General features: G+C 40.7%; 1 protein-coding gene across 1 annotated transcript in view; it reads left to right on the top strand.

The window, feature by feature from the left end:
• LOC143025749 (uncharacterized) overlaps positions 1-20,210 on the top strand; it is a 76,585-nt gene that overhangs the window by 46,860 nt on the left and 9,515 nt on the right. The window contains exon 5 of the mRNA XM_076185756.1: positions 10,215-10,329. Within this exon, the coding sequence (XP_076041871.1) occupies positions 10,215-10,329 (115 nt within the window). The remainder of the gene's footprint in view (positions 1-10,214; positions 10,330-20,210) is intronic.

The raw sequence follows: 20,210 nt of genomic DNA, 5'->3' as shown, positions 1-20,210 counted from the left end.
CAAACTAGACACTACGAGATACAAAGGCGGAACTCACGAGCGTAGCTCCCCTTCCCGTAAAATACAACTAGGTAGATACAGAGAGAGAGAGAGAGAGAGAGAGAGAGAGAGAGAGAGAGAGAGAGAGAGAGAGAGAGAGAGAGAGAGAGAGAGAGAGAGAGAGAGAGAGAGAGAGGTGACCTACTGACCATCTACAGAATCATGAAGGGCACAGAAATACTCGATAGAGAGGACTTGTTAAACTGGGACAAGAGAAACACAAGAGGACATGAAAAAAAAACAGTTATAGAAGAGTTCTGAAAAAAAAAATCCACATAGAGTGGTGGACACTTGGAACAAACTGGACAAAAAATAGTGTCCGCAAAAAACATTCATGAGTTTAAGAGCAAACTAGACACTGCGAGATACAAAGGTGGGACTCCACGGCCGTAGCTCCCCTTCCCGTAAAATACAACTAGGTAAACACATCGTTCGTCATAGTGGCAACACGCATATATTGGCGCTCTTGAAATACTTTGAAAAACGAAAACGTCTTAACAGTGATATATGGAAAGGGGAGTGCTCGTGGATACCCGGAATGATTCATTCATAGCGTAAATAATGTGTAATTGAAGTGAAATGGAAGAAAACGATGTCGGGCCAGAGAAACCACAAGATGGCTGCCCGTCGCGTTACAATGTAAACATGTACCCAGAGCCATCTACTGCCGCAAGGGTGAAGTAAAATACATATATTTTAGATCACCAAGACGCATGAAAATGTTTCAACATGATAATGGCGATGAGGGTAATTTCTTTGGATTTAGTTAGTACGAAAGAAGGCTCCTTAGTAGAGTTATAGACATAGAGAGGGACATGAGAAATATGAACGATTTGTGGAGGCGAAAACTGACGATCTATGGAAGACGAACAAAGACCTAAACAAGGAAGTGAGTGACTTTGAAAAAATAAACATGGAAAAAGAAGAGGTAAGTCCACTAAAAAAGAACAGGCCAAGTTAAAAAGTGAAAATGAGAGGTTGAAAAATAATGAAAACACAAATAACGAGACCATAAGGAAAGAAGTGGATAAACGGATAAAAGCAATTGACGTGGAAGCGGGAAAAAGCATAAGAGAAGACGATTTGCAATAGATCAGGAATGACTGGAAAAAAGACAAAGAAAAAGATAAGATAATCTTTAAAGAAATAGCTGATCAGCAAATGCAGGAGAAGGCAGAGGATACTGTTATTACGGTAATTAAGGAAGAAGAAAACGTAGTAAGAGAAACAGTAGAAAGAAAAAGTGTGTAGTAATATATGGTCTAAAGGAAAAACAACCCAAATTGGTTCCTAAGAGATAAAGATGACAAAGAATTGGCAAGATTTTGTTTAAAAGTAGTACAAGATAAAGAACAAGAATTAGAAAAGGAAATACAGGAAGTGCACGGAATTGGTAAGTATGCAGAAGGAAAAGGAAAAAGTCGAACACTAAAGATTAAATTAAGGTCACAAACAGCAGCGGAAGAAATCTTAGCATGAACAAGAAAATTAGCAACTAGCACTATAAAAATATATGGATAAAAAGAGATATGAATGATGAGGAAAGAATTAAATTAAGACAATAAAAGAAGCTAAAAAAAAAAAAAAAAAAAAACTGAGACCGAGACAACACAGTTCTATTGGAGAGTGTTAGACATGAGACTGAAAAAAAAATACATAAAAAAAAGAAAGGTTCAGAGAACGAGATGGAAGGAATAGCAAATTGAATTTGGCTTATACCAACATAGATGGATTAATCTCAGAACTGAAAGAACTAAACGATTACGTTTCAGAAGCAAAACCAGACGTAATGGGAATTGTGAAGACAAAATTAAGGGTTCCACTAGTACCAAGCAGTTTCAGTCATGGATTATAGAATCACTGGCTTAGGAATAGGAAGGAGAAATAAGGTGGAGGAGTCATGTTCCTGGTTAAAAAAAAATGTGACGACAGATACATATGGAGACAACAGGATAGAGATGATCTTAATAAGAGTTGAAGATAGCGAGATGAAAAGCAGGAAGTTTGCAGTGGCTTATGTTCCCCCAAAAAACGAGGTCTTGGAGAGAGATTATTCCAAAATGTTAGAGGATACGAGAACTTCATTAAACGAGATGCTGAAGAATTGAAATAAAGCGGTACTCAGGAGAGACTTTAATTGCAAAGAAATGTGTTGGGAAGAGATGACAGTGAAAAGTGAAGATGATCGATGGGGAAATTTATTATTTGACATGACTATAGAACATGCAATGACACAATGGGTAAAAGAAAACACTAGATTTAGAAATAACGAAGAACCGTCGAGACTAGATTTATTATTTACGTCAAAACCTGAAATAGTAGACAAAATTGAATACAAGACACTATTTGCGAAGAGTGACCACATACCACTCGAGTTAGAATTAAAGGAAGAAAGATATATATAAAGATAAATAAGAAACACAGAGAGGGAATACTGATGTATAGTGAAATGGACTTTGATAAACTTAGGATTTATCTTTTTTATTTTATTATATTTTATTTTATTTTTTTCTGAGCGAACCGGGAAAAATTCTACAAGGAAGAAAATAAGAAGAAGAAAAATGGATGATTCTTATGAAAATCTACAAAGAAGGAGTGGATAAATATTTCCCAAAGCAAAAATAGGAAAAGTTGTATAAAGGGGGCTGTCGCGGTGAATTTCCGATTAATATTTTCAAAAAATCTAAATATTAAAAAAAAAAAAAAAAGTCATCTAGTGGCCTTTGGCAAGCCAGTTCTGAAATATTTCAGCGAAATACCAAAAAATAAAGGATTTATGACTAGTTTTCTGAACCCCCCCTGCTTCCTACTCCACCCTCGACCACTGGTGTATCATGTTCGTGTACATATGTATTCTAAATAGATAAAAAAAAAAATCGAAAGCAATTTCCCCGTGATCTATTGGCCTTTAGTTACCCCGTTCTGTAATATTTCTGCGAAATACTAAAAAATAAAGGAGTTATGACTAAATTTCTGAACCCCCACTTCCTACACCATCCTCGACCCTTTGCTGTATTATGTTTGTGCATATATACATATAAAATCGAAAGCAATTTCCCTGCCATTTAGTGGCCTTTATCAACCCTGTTCTAGAACATTTCTGCAAAATACTAAAAAATAAAGGAGTTATGACTATTTTTCTGACACCCCCCCAATTCCCATTACACCTTCGCTGCACATATGTTCGGCTAAGTTATTTCATCGCAATAAAAATGGCACAAATGCGATGTATTTTGTTATTCACTATTAAAAACTAGCTGGAAACTTGTCCTACACGTGGGGAAAGCACTTTGCACTAGAATACGTCAGAAACGTGAGTAAACTGAGAGAACTATTGTGAGTAGGCGGAGAAAGCGAATTGTCGCTCCTTGGAGAACTTTTATTTACTTTTATTTGAAGCTATAATCATTTCAAGAATGCCTAAACATTCGAAGAAGAAACGTGCGTTTCATGAAACAGCTAAGAAACTGAATCAAATTATTGAGAAAGAGTGTACTTCTGCCTCGGTTATTACTGGAAATGATCATATGCTGCGGCGCAATCGGGCTCCCCCAAGCTGACCGCGTTATCGCCTTTAATGGTGATCAAAGCCTGATCAGCTGTATTACCTGTTCCCAGGTGGAAGACAGCTTTGGCAAACTGGCCAGTGTTTGAGAGGTCTGTTGAAGAATGGGCAGCGTCCTACGTTCCACCACAGGACGTGGAAACATTGGAAGCTGACTTCTCTGCAGCCATTCAGGTGGCTGCCAACAGAGCCATCCCAAAGACTCGCCAGTCCCCCAGAGAACATAAGAACAGCTGGTATTATACCCCCGAGGTGAGAGAGGCCAACCATCGGGTGAACATGCTTAGGCGTGTTTTCCGACAGCGCCGAACTCAGACCAATTTGGCCAACTTGCGCGCTGCAGTTCATGACGCTCACGTCATAGCTGCAGATGCCAGAAGAGCTAAATTTCTTGAATGGTGTGAGGGCTTTAACGCTCACACCTCCCTAGCAGAGCTGTGGTCTAAGCTCCGTAGGGCTACTGGCAGGACTCAACCACGACGCACTCATCATGCCCCTGATGCTGAGGCGCAGCGGCTGGTGCAGGAGTTTGTCTCTCGCTCCAGCAACACCTCACTCCCGCAGTGTGTTCAAGACACACTGCAGGACCTCCAAGGAGTGAGGCGCCATGGTGTTGAGGACATGATGAGTCGGTCGGATGATACTGACACTAGCTTTACGCTTCAGGAGCTACGGGTCACGCACAAGACCAGCTCAGACACGGCACCTGGAGAGGATCTCCTCACCTATGCCATGCTGGCCCACCTTGGCCCAGCGGGTGACGAGGCATTTCTAAGGGTGATAAACGCGTCTTGGAGGATTGGCAAGCTACCAACAGCCTGGAAGACGGCAATCATAACGCCAATTCCAAAGGCAAAGGAACCTAGTGCTTACCGCCCCATCAGCCTGACAAGCTGCATGGGGAAGACAGCAGAGAGGATGGTGCTAAACAGGCTGCTGTGGAAACTGGGCCCAATGCATGAGCATATCCATGCATACTGCAAGGGCACTGGCACAGCAAACAGTATAGCAACACTCCTCAATGCTGTCAGTGGCACACCATCCATCGTGGTCTTTTTGGATTTGGAAAAGGCGTTTGAGCTGGCCAGTCCACTGGTGATATTAGACACCCTTGCTCGCAAGGGTGTAAAAGGCAAGCTGCTTTCTTGGATTGCTGACTATCTCAGTCACCGGTCTGCGAAAGTACGCTTTCAGGGACACATATCAGAGGCCAGAATGTTGGAGAATGGCACTCCACGGGGGGGGGGGTGTCCTCAGCTCCACTCTGTTCAATGTGCTCGTCTCCAACATTCTGGAACTACCTCTACCACATGAGTGCAAGGTCATCTGCTATGCAGATGACATTGCGCTCATAATTACTGGGAAACGGAAGTGCTTCAACAGGGCTCAGTGCTGTTTAAGCGCCGTGGCCACGGAATGTTGCAGGTTAGGGTTAAAGATCTCCCCTACAAAATCGAAAGCTATGGCATTGAGACTCTGGACAGAAGGGAAGCACCTCAGCATCCAGGACCTTAGGCTGGACTGGGTTCACCAGTATCAGTACCTGGGGGTCTGGATTGATGAGAGGCTCACCTTTCAGAGGGAACTTACCTATCTCAAGGAGAGACTGAAGGCAAGAACCACAGTTATGAGAGCAATGACGGGGAAGGCACTCGGTGCCACGCATCGGGTCCTTCGCACATTCTATGTGCACGCAGTCCGCAGTCTGGTGGACTACGCTGCCCCAGCTCTCATAAATGTGCCGACTGCCAAGCTTGAAGACCTGGAGCCTTGCCAAAATGCCGCGGCAAGGATTATCCTGGGAGCTCAACCTTGGACTAAGATCGTTAACCTCCAAATGGAGGCTTCATTGCCTTCATTAACATCACGGGTCAGAAGGATGGAGGTCGACTTTCTTGCCAAGTTGGTCCAGAGCCCCAGGATAACTGAGCTGAGTCAGAGCCTTGTGACAGCTCTGGGACGGGTGGGTACTTTTATCCACTCCGATACCTGGCTGGCACAGGCGGCAGGGATCCTGGACTCCTTCAGGCTCACCAGCACTCTCCTTGAGAAGGGTAGGGACTCTCCACATCCAGAGTTCAAGCCCCCACCACCATGGCTGTCGATACCTGCAACCTTCATTGTCACAAAGCTTCCCAGTAAGAAGAAGTTATGTGACCAGGAAAAAGTACGAGCGCAGGCCCTACAAGGCGTCCGCTCACTGTCGGAACCTGGAACGGCGGTCTATTACACGGATGGCTCCGTAGACCCCAACAGGCCTCGCAGTGCGGGGGCTGCTTTCGTGACGGATGGTTTGACTCTACGGCAGGAGAGTATATGATCATGCGTTCACTCTCCAAGCTGAGGCCATAGCGGTGCAAGGAGCGTTAGAGCATGCTCTAATATCTCGAGATGGTCCTGTGGTTATCCACACGGATTCACAGTTTTTGCTAGGCAGCTTAGAATCAATACAGCCCAGCGACAATGTACGCCTACTGACCTCCATCCTAGCACTCCTGCTGAAGCTGCATCAGCAAGGCAGGAGTGTTACGCTCAACTGGGTGCCAAGCCACGTAGGCGTCCCAGGTAATGAGCTAGCCGACGCCGCGGCAGAAGCGGCGCGCTAAAGACCCGAAGTCGATGTTGTCGTCCCTCTTAGCAGAAATCAGTTGCGCCTACGCACCAGGGCTCTGAATCAGGTACAACGGTTCCTTCAGCACAGACTGGAGGCAGAGGTGTCAGAGAGGGCGAGGTGGTACAGGGCAGTCACAGACTATGAGCCCCTTGTACTTCCTCGCTCCACACCTAGAAAAGTGGAAACTCTGCTCTTCCGTCTGCAACTGGAGGACCGTTGTTTCTGGGAAATCAAGAATAATTCCACACCTGAAGAGAGAAGATGCCGCCATTGCAGCCACCCCGAAGCCGCCCTGAACCACTACCCCAAGCATTGCCCCGCAACTGCTTTTCTGAGGAGAGGGCCTCCGACAACATCTGAGGGTCTTGTGCGTCGCCTATGCCGCCACCTTAGCGATTACGAACTGCGTCGGCTGGTGGAGTGTCAGCCCTCCCTTTAATTTTCTTATATATATTCCACTGTGCATCCACTTTATGTCCGGAAGGGTGCATTCACGGCGATGTGCATACGTGTATTGCACAGGTATGCACATCTGGTGAATGTATGAGTGGGTGTGGCCAAGACCACACACACTCACACATTGAATCACCCCCACTTTGTCTATAATATTATTACACCACTTGCTATATACACCACCATCACTGAACACAGCTAATGTTAGGAAGGGTGCATTCACCGAGATGTGCATACGTGTTTCATATACGTATGCACATCTTGTGAATGTATGGGTGTGTGTGGTTGGGCCCATACACACTCATAAATCAATCACCCACCAAACGGGCTCACACCAAAGCCCGTGGGAGCTTAACTCCCGAACTATATAGAACAGAACAGCGTTATCGCCCTCCTCTGCCCCTCCACATCCTCTTTTGTCAAATGACGTCACCGCAACCATCAACACCAAGCATGCGTGACGTACCATCACGTCCCTCTTCAACTGAAACGCTCCGAGTGCTTTTCGTCACAAGAGCGACTCTCATTGATCATAACTTTGGAAGGACACATAATCTTCTTTCTCACTTGGTTGGAGTCAATCCCATCATTACAAAAGCACTTGAGGAACAAGACAAAGACACAGAACGGAAAGGGACACCAAAGACCAGAAAGAGGAAGAGAAAACTATCGTTCAGCTCCGATTACCATCCGGGAGCTTTCTAGTAAGCGAACCTGGCGACAATGAGGGAGGTGGTGCCTCCTGAAACCCTCGCCTTCTGAGCTGCTAATAGCTCGTAAAAGGGGGGACCAGGCACCAGCTACATTTTATAATAACATGTGAATGATATAGACTGCATGAAGATTGGCGCAGAGAAAAGAAATCTAAATGAAAAATATAAAAGATGCAGGGAAATGTATTTTGAACTTCAAAGCTCAATATCTTAAAACTACACTTTTCTCTACATTTTTTCTATCTCCTCCATAACTACTCGGCCGATATTAATGGGGTTTAGATCATTTGAAAACTGAATAAATTTGCAATTTTTTAATTATGGCGTTTTTTCATTTTTTTTATAGAAGTTCATATATTGTATTCTATGTAAAAAAAATGGACATTAAAAAAAATTATTTCTCCTAAACTAAAAGGAAATTCCAAAAACTGTACAATAATTATTTAGGTATTGATATAGTGCATTTGTGGTATTTTTTCAGCATGTTCAGTCAAAGGATAAATGAGGAGATAGAACGTTTGTGATTTAAAAAAAAAAGTTTTTAATTACTTCATTGTTTTTCAACCAAATGATATGAAAATTGATGGTGAGCATCTCAGTATATGTATATATAACATATTAAAAATTCGCGAAATTCCGATTGTAATTGACGAAGTTCGTTTTCGAGCGCGACGGCCCCCTGTCCTTGTTTAACAGAAGGTGCAGCAAAGCAAATGACAAAAGAGATAAAGCTTGGAAAAGATGGAGATTTGTTTTTTTAAATATATAGAAAATGGCAATTATATATTAATGAAAGGAATTAATATGTAGAAATACGCAGGAAAAAAAAAAGAAACTGTGAAAAAGACATAATAGAAAAATGTAAGGATCAACCAAAATTATTCTATAGATATGTAAATAGTAAACTAAAAAATAAACAGGAAATAGTGAAACTACGCCAAGGAAATACGGAATACACAGAAGATACAGAAGTGGTGGAAGTCATGAGCAAACTCTTCAAGTCGGTTTTCACTGGAGAAAAAATGCAACATCAGGATGAAGAGAGAGAAGTGACCCCCACCCCCCATCAACCCAAAGTATTCTATATATATGTGAATGGTAAACTTAAAAATAAACAGGAAATAGCGAAACAACGCCACAGAAATATAGAAATGACTGAAGACATGAACAATCACTTCAAGCCGGTTTTCACTAGAGAAAAAGTACAGCATTGGGACGAAGGAATTGAAGTGCGATCACCCCCCATGAGGGAAATAACAATAACACATAAAAAAAAATTATGATAGATCAACTAACGAACCCTGATATCAGGAAACCACACGACCCAGAAAGAATTGCAAACTGGATAATAAAAGAATGTAAAGAAGAATTAATGGAAAAAATATATAACATAATAAGTTGCTCACTCAAAGGAAAAATACCAAAGGACTGGGAAAATGCCAATATAGTACCAATATATACAGGATGAAACAAAGAAGAACCATCAAATTACAGACCGATCTCTCTTACAAGCACTATAGCTAAAATTTGTGATTTTTTTTTTTTTTTATCAAGAATAGATAGATAAAACACCTGGAAGAAAGCAATATAATAAATCTGAGACCATTTAGATTCAGACAGGGAAGATCATGTACCACAAACTTAATATGTTTCTACTCAAGAAAGGGTTGGATGAACTGATTGTGCTTTCTTAAGCTTACAAAAAGCCTTCGACAAAGTACCACACAAAAAATATTTAAAAAGCTGAAAAGCATAGGAAGGATGCAAGGTAACCTACTAAACTGGATGGAGGATTTCCTACACGGTAGAAAAATGAGACCAGTGCTCAGAGAAAAGAGTTCAGGTTGGGAGGAGATGATTAGTGGAGTTCCACAGGGATCGGTATTGGCTCCAATAATGTTCGCTATTTACGTGAATGACATGGATGAAGATGTGGATTCTTACATGAGCTTCTTTGCAGATGGTGCTAAATTGCTGAGAAAAATGAATACTGAGACCTACACAAGGTTTGGAAATGTAGCCATAAGTGGGAAGTAGACTTCAACATTAAGAAATGTGGTATAATGGAGTTCGGAAAAAAAGTAAAAAAAATAATCTTTATATATCAGGACAATATAAGATTGGAACAAAGGAGGTAAAGAAAGTGGGGTATGAAAAAGATCTGGGAGTAATTTTCTCAAATGATATGTCCCCTGATAAACAGATAAACAAAATTGTCGAAGAATCTTACAACTTGCTAAGGTCAATAAAGGTGGCTTTTGCCTATTTAGACGAAGATTTTTTTTTAAAAAGATACCAGTCACACTAATAAGGCCTAGACTAAAGTATGCTGCGACACTATGGTCACCCAATACTAAAAAGAATATAAAGTAAATTTAACGAATCCAGAGAGCAACCACGAAAATGGCACCAAACAATTTCAAACCTGTCATATGAGGAGAGACTTGAAATTACCGACTTTGGAACAAAGAAGAGAAAGAGGTGACCTGATGACTATTTACAGAATCATGAAAGGCACAGAAGTCCTTGATAGAGAGGACTTACTAAATTGGGATAAGAGAAATACAATGATAGTTATAGAAAAGAAATAAAAAAAAAACATTTATACAAACAGAGTGGTAAATATCTGGAACAAACTGGATAAAACAATAGTGTGCAAAAAAATATACTCGAATTTAAGAGCAAACTAGACACTGCGAGAAACAAAGATGGAACACCACGAGGATACAACTAGGTAAATACAACTAGGTAAATATACAATCCTATAAAAATATATCCTAGTTCTCTCTATCGCACCTCCAAGTTCCCCTTTCTCTTTCTTTCCTAACAGGAAACGAATGCAGGCCGATTTGTGAGGAAACTATCTTCAAAATCACCTCCACTTCATCTCCGATGAATCCACGCTCTCTGGAAGCTCTGAAAAGGAGACACGAATCTGAAAACAGGTACACACACACACACACACACACACACACACACACACACACACACACACACACACACACACACACACACACACACACACACACACACACACACACACACACACACACACACACACACACACACACACACACACACACACACACATATATATATATATATATATATGTGTGTGTGTGTGTGTGTGTGTGTGTGTGTGTGTGTGTGTGTGTGTGTGTGTGTGTGTGTGTGTGTGTGTTCTATGCATGTATGTATGTATATATATATATATATATATATATATATATATACATATATATATATATATATATCGGCATGTGAAACTTCTTCAAAAGAAGTCCTGAATCATATTAGTACAACCATGTTAAGAGAGAAATACAGGTTAAATCTAAACAATTATTGTTTCCAAATTTGCTGATGTTTCAAAACTGTGCGGAGTGGCAAATGATCACTCAAACCAATTAGATATTCAAGAAGATTTAGATAAATTACAGCAATGGTCTGAAAAGTGGCTAATGAAATTTAACACAAGTAAATGCAAGGTAATGCACATAGGTAAAAATAACAGTAAGTACGATTACAAGTTATTTGGTAATTCGTTAACAAAAGTGGATAGTGAAAAAGATCTCGGCGTAATTCAGTAACGACCTCAAATCATCCAAGCAGTGTATTTCAGCCTCTGAGAAAGCAAATAAGATTCTAGGACTGATTGCGGGATCTTTTGATTTCAAAAGTCCATCACTCATTAACAAGCCATATAAATCGTTAGTTCGTCCACATTTGGATATGCTGTTTCCGTATGGTCACCGAATCTCATTAAAGACATTGACAGACTGGAAAAAGTACAACGGCGAGCCACAAAACTGATTCCAAATATCAAAAATAAATCATACGAAAATCGACTAAAACATATTAATCTGTTTTCCCTAAAAAAAAGCGTAAACTCAGAGGTGACTTGATACAGGTCTTTAAGATTCTAAAGGGAATTGACAACATCAAAAGTGACAAAATTTTCACATTGAATGAGAATCAGACAAGAAACAATGGTCTCAAACTGTCCGGAAATAGATTCAATTTGGAAGTAGGTAGAAACAACTTTGCCAACCGTGTAGTAAATGGATGGAATAAACTTCCTGCACAAGTAGTGCAATGTAGTTCAGTTCGAAGCTTTAAGAATCATTTAGATAAACACCTAAGCAAGATGCTGTAATGATTATAATTTATTTTGTATTTTTGTTTTTGTTTTATCATTTGTCTGTCTGAAGAGAAGCAGGCTTTCATAGATTGGTTAAAAATTAGAACGAGGGAATCGTATGAGAGGTACAAAAAAAAAAAAGAGAAGTAAAGCATAAGATAAAGGAGGCAAAGAGGAGAGCAGATGTGAAATGGGGTAAGAATATGAAAGAAAAATTTGAAAGTAATAAAAAAAAATTGGAAATAAAATAAAAGAGAAAGAGGAGGCGAATCAACTAGAGAAGAAAAGATAAAAGGTGCAAATGGAGAGATGATAATGGAAGAGAAGGCAGTGAGAGGAAGGTGGGTTGAATATTTTAGGGAGTTCCTAAATGTGAAGGAGGATAGGGAGGGAAAGGTAGTTGCAGTGGGAGCGCTAAGAAAATGACGGTGATGAGTGAGGAAAATGGAAGAGAAATAAGAAAAGATGAAGTGAAAGCAGCTGTCAAGATGATGCAGAATGTCTGAAAAAAGGAGGTACAGTTATGGTGGACTGGCTGATGAGGTTGTTTAATGTTTGTTTAAGAGAGGGTAGGGTCCCAGAGGACTAGAAGAATGCCTGTATAGTTTCACTTTACAAGGGAAAGGGGGACAAGTGTGAGTGTAGTAGTTTCAGAGGGATCAGTTTGTTAAGTGTAATTGGGAAGGCTTATGGGAGGGTTTTGATTGAGGGGATTAGTAGAGGAACAGAGGGGTAATTGGTGAGGAACAGTGTGGGTTTAGGACAGGTAGAGGTTGTGTAGATCAGATTTTTGTGGTAAGACAGATATGTGAGAAAGCTATAGGAAAAGGTAAGGATGTTTTTTGGGCTTTTATTGATCTGGAAAAGGCTTATGACAGGGTAGACAGGGGGGCACTGTAGGAGGTTTTGCAGATATATGGGATAGAAGGAAAACTATTAAGAACATTCATGCGTTTTCACGAGAGTAGTAGTAGTTGTTGTTGTTGTTGTTGTTGTTGTCGTTCCCTAGACTGTCTGCCCGAGCAGTCCCGTCTCCCCAAGGAATGCCACAGCCGAAACTGGGTTTTCCCACAAATCCTTTATAGAGCGTATGTTGTGTTGTTTGCGTGCATGATTGTGTATAACTCAGTCTTCCATTATGTGTTGTATGGTATGGGGTGAAGTGTTACATCCTGGGCAGCTATTCACAATGCGGTCATCCAGCCTCTTCTGGTAGCTTAGAAGTGCTGGGTGGTGGCCGCACCGCAGTCTGGCCAGGTGGACTCTGTCCTTTCGTGGGAGAGAGGATTCAGAAGGTTGGATATCAGGGGGTCTGGCATGCAGCAGTGTGTTGTCTTTCAGTATGTTAATGGAGCGGTGAGTGATATGATTATGAATATGTTTCCGGAGGCTGGTATTTGGTGGTTGTGGAGGAAGAGAAGAGAGTATCTGTGTGTGATAAAGGTCTTTGGGTGTTGTTTTAATGTTTCTTGGTGTGTGGGTGTTCTGCTATGTAGTGTAGCGGGTGTGATGTGTTTGTGGTGGCTGCGGCAAGTGTTTGTGTGCCTCTCATGTCGAGGTGGTCCTTGACTTTGAGGACTTTTGTTTCATGGTGTAAATGGTCTGTAGGCGTTGTATTTGTGCAGCCTGTAATTGTTTTTAGGGCTTTGTTTTGTATGATTTGAAGGGTGTTGTGGTGTGTCTCACTGAGATTAGGAGCCCATGCAGGACTCGCATAATTCATCACTGAGCGTATGCATTGTTTGTATATTGTTGTATTAGTTTCTTTGTTTTATCCAAATGTTGTTCCAGCGATTGACTTAAGTGCATTAAGTCTAGGTGTGCATTTTTTTTTTTTTTTTTTTTTTTTTTTTTTTGTGTTTGTGATGTGTTGTTTGAAAGACATGGATGTATCGTATGTTACACCAAGAATTTTCGGTGTGTTTGTGTGTGGTATTAGAGTGTTGTTGATGTAGAGATGAGGTATGTATTTGTGTTCTTTTGTCCAGTTGGTGAGAAGTGTTGCTGTAGATTTGGTTGGAGCTATTTTGAGTCTGTTTGTGATGGACCATGCGTTGAGTATATTAAGGTATGGCTGGATTATTTCTGCAGCTTTGTCTGTGTTACGATGTGTGCATGTGATTGTTATGTCGTCTGCGTAGGAAGAGATTTGCATTTCTGAGGTGTCTGGTGTGGGTAAGTCATGCATGTATAGATTAAAGAGTGTGGGAGATAGGACAGAGCTCTGTGGTAGTCCATTCTTAATGTTTCTGATGTGCGATGATTGGCCATTATATGATACGTAAGCATTCCTACCTGCCAGATAATTGGCCAGCCATCTTTTGGTGTTATTGTGCATGTCTGTATTATATATTTTATTTGTTAGGTTGTGGCGGGGGATAGCATCAAAAGCTTTACTAATGTCTAATGTTATAAGAAGTGTTCTTTGGTGGGGCCTATCTGAATTGATGCCATCTAAAATTCTTTGTGTGAGGTTTATCAGAAGAGTGTTTGTGGAGTGTAGTGGCCTAAAACCGTGTTGTGAGTCAGCAAGGGGAATATGTGGTGTGACAAGTTTAAGCATTAGGCGTTCAATGACTTTAGAGGGGGTGCAGAGAAGTGTGATTGGGCGGTGCGATGTTGGGATTGTTGGGTCTTTGTTCGGTTTTGGAATGGTAATTATTTTACCATGCTTCCAGATGTCGGGTATAGTGTTGTGTGAATAGCTGTAGTTTGCAATGTTTGTGAGTGCGTGTATACCTTGTGGTCCAATGTGTTTTAGGTGGATGTTACTTATGTTATCAGGGTCACAGGCAGATGAGTGCTTGAGATTATGTATTATGTGTTTTGTCTGATTGTCTATGAAGGGTGTATAGTCTGAGTCTGTGGGAAAGTCTTTCTTACGTCGAATAGTGCGTCGGTCGTCAGGGTGAGAAGTGAGATGGCTTGTCTGTGCAAAATTATTTATGAGTGTGTTTGCTTGTTGTCTGTTTGAGGGTAGATTGTCTGTTATTGTGATTATTGCTGCATGAGAGCGTTTTGTGTTACTGTTGGATAGTGTAATGCTGTTGAGTGTTTTGTACAATTTGCTGGTGTTTGTTTTGTGATCAAGTGTATTGATAAAGTTTTGCCAATTTTGTGTTTTTTGTTCGTGTATTTTATTGGCAATCACAGTGTTTAGTGTTTGTATTTGGTCTGCTATGTTTTCAAGGATAGGTGTGGGGGTATTGTGTTTAAGTGTGTCTCTTTGTCTGATGAGGTCTTGGATTTCTGGTGTGAAGTTGGGGTTGTGTGATTTTCTGTTGCCTCTAGGGATGTATCTCTTGTCTGCGTTTTGTATGATTGTATTAAAAGTGTGCACAGCATTGTTTATGTTTGTGATTGGTGTACTGTTAAGTGTTTCAAAATGTTGTTCTGTCTCTTCAGCAAAAGCTTCCCAATTAGCTCTCTTGTAATTGGTGTAAGTGTGTCTGTGGCCAACTGTGGTGCATCTTGTTTTGGTGGTGATGATGATTGGAAGGTGGTCAGAACCAAGGGTTCCGACCACTCTCCACGATGGTGTTGGGGTTAGGCAGGGGGAGCAAAAGGTGATATCAGGAGAGGAGGGACAATGGTCTGAAAAGTGGCTAATGAAATTTAACACAAGTAAATGCAAGGTAATGCACATAGGTAAAAATAACAGTAAGTACGATTACAAGTTATTTGGTAATTCGTTAACAAAAGTGGATAGTGAAAAATATCTCGGCGTAATTATCAATAACGACCTCAAATCATCCAAGCAGTGTATTTCAGCCTCTGAGAAAGCAAATAAGATTCTAGGACTGATTGCGCGATCTTTTGATTTCAAAAGTCCATCACTCATTAACAAGCTATATAAATCGTTAGTTCGTCCACATTTGGTATATGCTGTTTCTGTATGGTCACCGAATCTCATTAAAGACATTGACAGACTGGAAAAAGTACAACGGCGAGCCACAAAACTGATTCCAAATATCAAAAATAGATCATACGAAAATCGACTAAAACACATGAATCTGTTTTCCCTAAAAAAAGCGTAGACTCAGAGGTGACTTGATACAGGTCTTTAAGATTCTAAAGGGAATTGACAACATCAAAAGTGACAAAATTTTCACATTGAATGAGAATCAGACAAGAAACAATGGTCTCAAACTATCCGGAAATAGATTCAATTTGGAAGTAGCTAGAAACAACTTTGCCAACCGTGTAGTAAATGAATGGAATAAACTTCCTGCACAGGTAGTGCAATGTAGTTCAGTTCGAAGCTTTAAGAATCAGTTAGATAAATACCCAAGTAAGATGGTGTAATGATTATAATTTATCTTATATTATTTGTTTTTGTTTTGTTATCATTTGTGTGTCTGATTTTCATTTATTATTAGTTATATGTCAATTTATTATTATTTACTATTTACCTGTTTGTTTATTATTTAACTATACCTATGCATTTATTTATGTATTTTATTTGTTATTTACATTATTATAGTTTTTATTTATTGTTTTATTATTAATATGATTTTTTTTCGCATCCGACCCAGATATGGATCAAAAGGTCTCCTGTCGGCATGCTCCGCCTTTGTAATCCTTTGAGTGTAGAGGGCTTGGTGTGGGATATGTGTATGATTATGTGTGTTGTTCATGATAGTCAATGAGTCCAACTGAGTCTGTATATCAAGCCCTCTGTCTGTGTCAGGGTTGTCGACATACCAGGCAGACGTCTTGGCGTTGAAGTCACCACCCATGATCAGGTTGGGGATTGAGGCTAGTTGGCTAAATTGAGGCCTGAAGGTGTTTGGAACTGTGGGGGATGATTGGGGGGGAATGTACATGTTAACTATTATCAGTGTTGATTTGTTGCCTGTGCGGATTCGAATGGATTGGATTTCTGTAGTGTTATCTGTGGTAGGGAGGAGAATTTTGGTTGTGTCACTTGTGTCCACAAAACAGATGGAGTGGTGGATCAGGGTGATGAGTCCACCGCCATTGCCATGGGTCCGGTCTTGTCTGATGGTGGTGTAATTATGAAATGATGGTGTTTTGTGTGAGTGTCTTAGTTTTGTTTCTTGTATAATTGCAATGTGTATGTTGTGTTGTTTAAGAAAGTGTTCGAGTTCATGTTTTTTCGTGTTAATACCGTCAATGTTGTGTTGTAATATGTTGATGTTGTGTGTTCTGTATGTGTTGTATGTTGCTGTTTGGGGTTGAGGTTGGGGTGTTAATGGGGAAGGTATAGGATCTGGGTTAGAGGTGGGGAAAGGAGAGATTGGGGACAAAGGAAGGGGAGTACTGATTGGGGATAAGGGCAAAGGGAAATTGGGAGTGGGTAAGGGTGCTGGCTGTGGTTGGGGAGGTGGGAGTGGGGTTACTGGAGGGCAGGTAGAACATGTCCAAGTGTTTGTGTATTGGTTTGTGTCAGCAAGTGTTGTACAAGTAAGGTGGGCCCAGTTTTTGCACATATTGCACTGAACTGAGCCCTTTGTCTGTCTGCTCGAGGTAATGGGTTTAGAGCATGTTGGGCATGTGTATTTTGAGGTGGGCCCAGGATTGCTCTCTATATCTCCGGCTAAAAGTAGAAGAGGGATGATCGCCGGAAAATCACCCCTCGGTGCAGAAAAAACGTAACATTGCATGTTGAGAAAAAGGATTGTGGTACTCCCCAAGGCAGTCGTAGCTCCTCTTGGGGATCGGTGCCACCTGCGTAGACCCGGTGGCCATGGCTGGTTGCCGCCGTTTGGCCCCCAACTCTTGTGGTTGGGGGGTGGTCCCACGACGTAGACGCTGCGGCTCCGAGAGTAGTAGAACGTGTGTTAGGATGAGAAATGGAGAGAGTGAGTGGTTTGAGGTAAAGGTGGGACTTCGTTAGGGATGTGTTATGTCGCCCTCGCTGTTCAAATTATACATGGATTGGGTGATGCGAGAGGTGAATGCAAGGGTAGTGGGTCGGGGGTTGGAGATGGTTAAAGAAAAGTGAGAAAAGTGGGAGATAAGCCAGCTGTTGTCTGCTGACGACATTGCGATTGTAGCAGGATCAGAAGAGGGATTAAGGAAGTTAGTGACAGAGTTTGGGAAGGTGTTTGAAGAAAAGAAGCTGAAGATAGTAAGGTGATGAGATGTACAAGGAGAGAGAGTGGCAGCAGACTGAAAGTGAATATTGAGGGAGAGAGACAGGAGGAAGTGGATAGTCTTAGAAACTTGGGTGCGAATATGGCAGGAAAGGGAGGAGTGGGGGTGGAGGTAGAATGTAGATTGAGAGAAGCTAGTAAATGTCTTGGGGGATTAAAGAAGTGTAATGAGAAATAGACATTTGGGAATGGATGTTAAGAGGAGATTGTATGAAGGAGTGATTGTGCCGACAACACTGTATGGGGCAGAAACATGGAACATAAGAGAGAAAGAGAGAAGGAGTTTGAATGTGTTTGAGATGAAATGCCGAGAAGTATGATAGGGGTTACTAGGCTAGATAGAATGAGAAATGAGGAAGTGAGGAGAACAGGGGTGGAAAGGGAGTTGGGAGATAGGGTTGATGAAAGAGTATTAGGATGGTTTGGACATATGGAAAGAATTGGTGAAGAAAAATTAGTAAAAGAGGTGTGGAAGGCAGAGGTGGAAGGAGTGAACATTGGGGTCAACCTAGGATGAGATGGATGGATGGGGTAAAAGGGGCATTGGGAAAGAGGGAAATGTCTGTTGAGGAAGGACGGGAGAGGACAGAAGATAGGGGTGAATGGAGAAGGGTTGTGTATGGATGATGCTGTGATGCATGAGGGGGAGTGGGTGGGGGAGGGGTGTTAGGGAATATGTATGAGAAATAAATTGACGCAGCCCAAGGGGATTTCTCCCTGTCTTCTCCTTTTCTGCATAAGGGGACGGAGAGGGGTGGTCGCCAAATTAATGGAGCGGCCTTGCTGTGTATGTACTGTGTCTTGTGACACTGCCTCTGGCTCAGGGCAATGGACAAGATGCAGGGATGAACCGTCATTCAGGAGGTGCCAAGATAAGAGGGAGGGAAGAGGGCATAGAGGAGTAGAGTATGTAGGGGATAGAATGGGTGGGAATGATTTCTATGCCTTTGTCTTTTGGCTACCTCCCGTGCAATGGGGAAAAAGCCTTTGGTATATGGTTGTATGTTAACAAAAGTGGATAGTGAAAAGGATCTCGGCGTAATTATCAGAAACGAGCTCAAATCATCTAAGCAGTGTATTTCAGCCTCTGAGAAAGCAAATAAGATTCTAGGACTGATTACGCGATCCAGCTCTCATTAACAAACCATATAAATCGTTAGTTCGTCCACATTTGTAATGTGCTGTTTCCGTATGGTCACCGAATCTCATTAAAGACACTGAAAGATTGGAAAAGTACAACAAAACTGATTTCAAATATAAAAAATAAATAATTCGAAAATCGACTAAAACATATGAATCCGCTATCCCTAAAAAAAAAAGCGTACACTCAGAGGTGACTTGATACAAGTCTCTAAGATTCTAAAAGGAATTGACAACATCAAAAGCGACAAAAGTTTCAAACTGAATAAGAATCCGAGTAGTCAGGAAATAGATTTAATATGGAGGTGGGTAGAAACGACTTCGCCAACCGTGTAATTAATGAGTGGAATAAACTTCCTGTAGAGGCAGTGCAATGTAGCTCAGTTCGAAGCTTTAAGATTCGTTTAGATAAACGCCTAAGTAAGATGCTGTAATGACTGCCATTTATTTTATATTATTTGTTTGTTTATTTGTTTTTTGTCTGTTTATTATTACCTGCTTGATTTTCATTATTAGTTACCTGTCAATTTATTATTATTTACTATTTACCTGTTTGTTTATTATTTGACTATACCTATGCATTTATTTACTTTATTTATTATTATTGATATTATCATAATTTTTATTTGTTTATTTATTCATTCATCATTATTATATTTTTCGCATCCGACCTAGTTATGGAGAAAAAGGTCTCCTGTCGGCATGCTTCGCCTTTGTAATCCTTTGTGTGTGTGTACACATACACACAGAAAGGATTTGGGAATGGAGTCAGAAATGGGAAGTGGTCTTCAGCATTAAAATGTAGCATAATGGAATTTGGATGAACGGGCCCCAGACGTCAGAAGGAATGAAAACAAGAGGTGTGCAGACGTCACAGGTGAAGTCAAACAACTCAGGAAAGGCATTGAAATTAGAAATATAGATAAGAGCAGCGAAATAGAAAGTGAAGATAATCATTTCTATGGACTTAATGAGAGAGGAGATGAAAACCTAATCCGATTAGCAAGTCTAGAGGAAAAACTGACAAACCTAAACGTATCATGGGTTTAGCCAACTTGCACTAATTACACAAAGAGTAATTGGAAGAACTAAAGAAGGAAAATCAAAACCTAGACAAAGAAATAGAAGAATTAAAAAGACAATTAAAAGAAGTAAAGGATGAGAATGAGGAATTAAAGAGGAATAATAAAGTGTCCATAGCACAAGAGGTAAGTGGTTGGAAAAAGGTTCAGGAGGATAACAAAATTGAATTTAGAGATACAGTGAAACAACAGATGAAGGAACACACTAAGGACACAGTTATTAAAGTGATGAGAGAGAAGGAGAATATAGTAAGAGACTTAGCAGATAAAAAGATATGTATAATTGTATTAGGAATGGAAGAGAAGCATAATCCAAATAGGACTACAAGAGTAAAAGATGAGAAAGA

This window comes from Oratosquilla oratoria, chromosome 5, assembly GCF_046742065.1.
Source record: "Oratosquilla oratoria isolate Oo_2021 chromosome 5, ASM4674206v1, whole genome shotgun sequence".
NCBI lineage: Eukaryota > Metazoa > Arthropoda > Malacostraca > Stomatopoda > Squillidae > Oratosquilla > Oratosquilla oratoria.
This window is presented reverse-complemented; position numbering and strand designations above follow the sequence as displayed.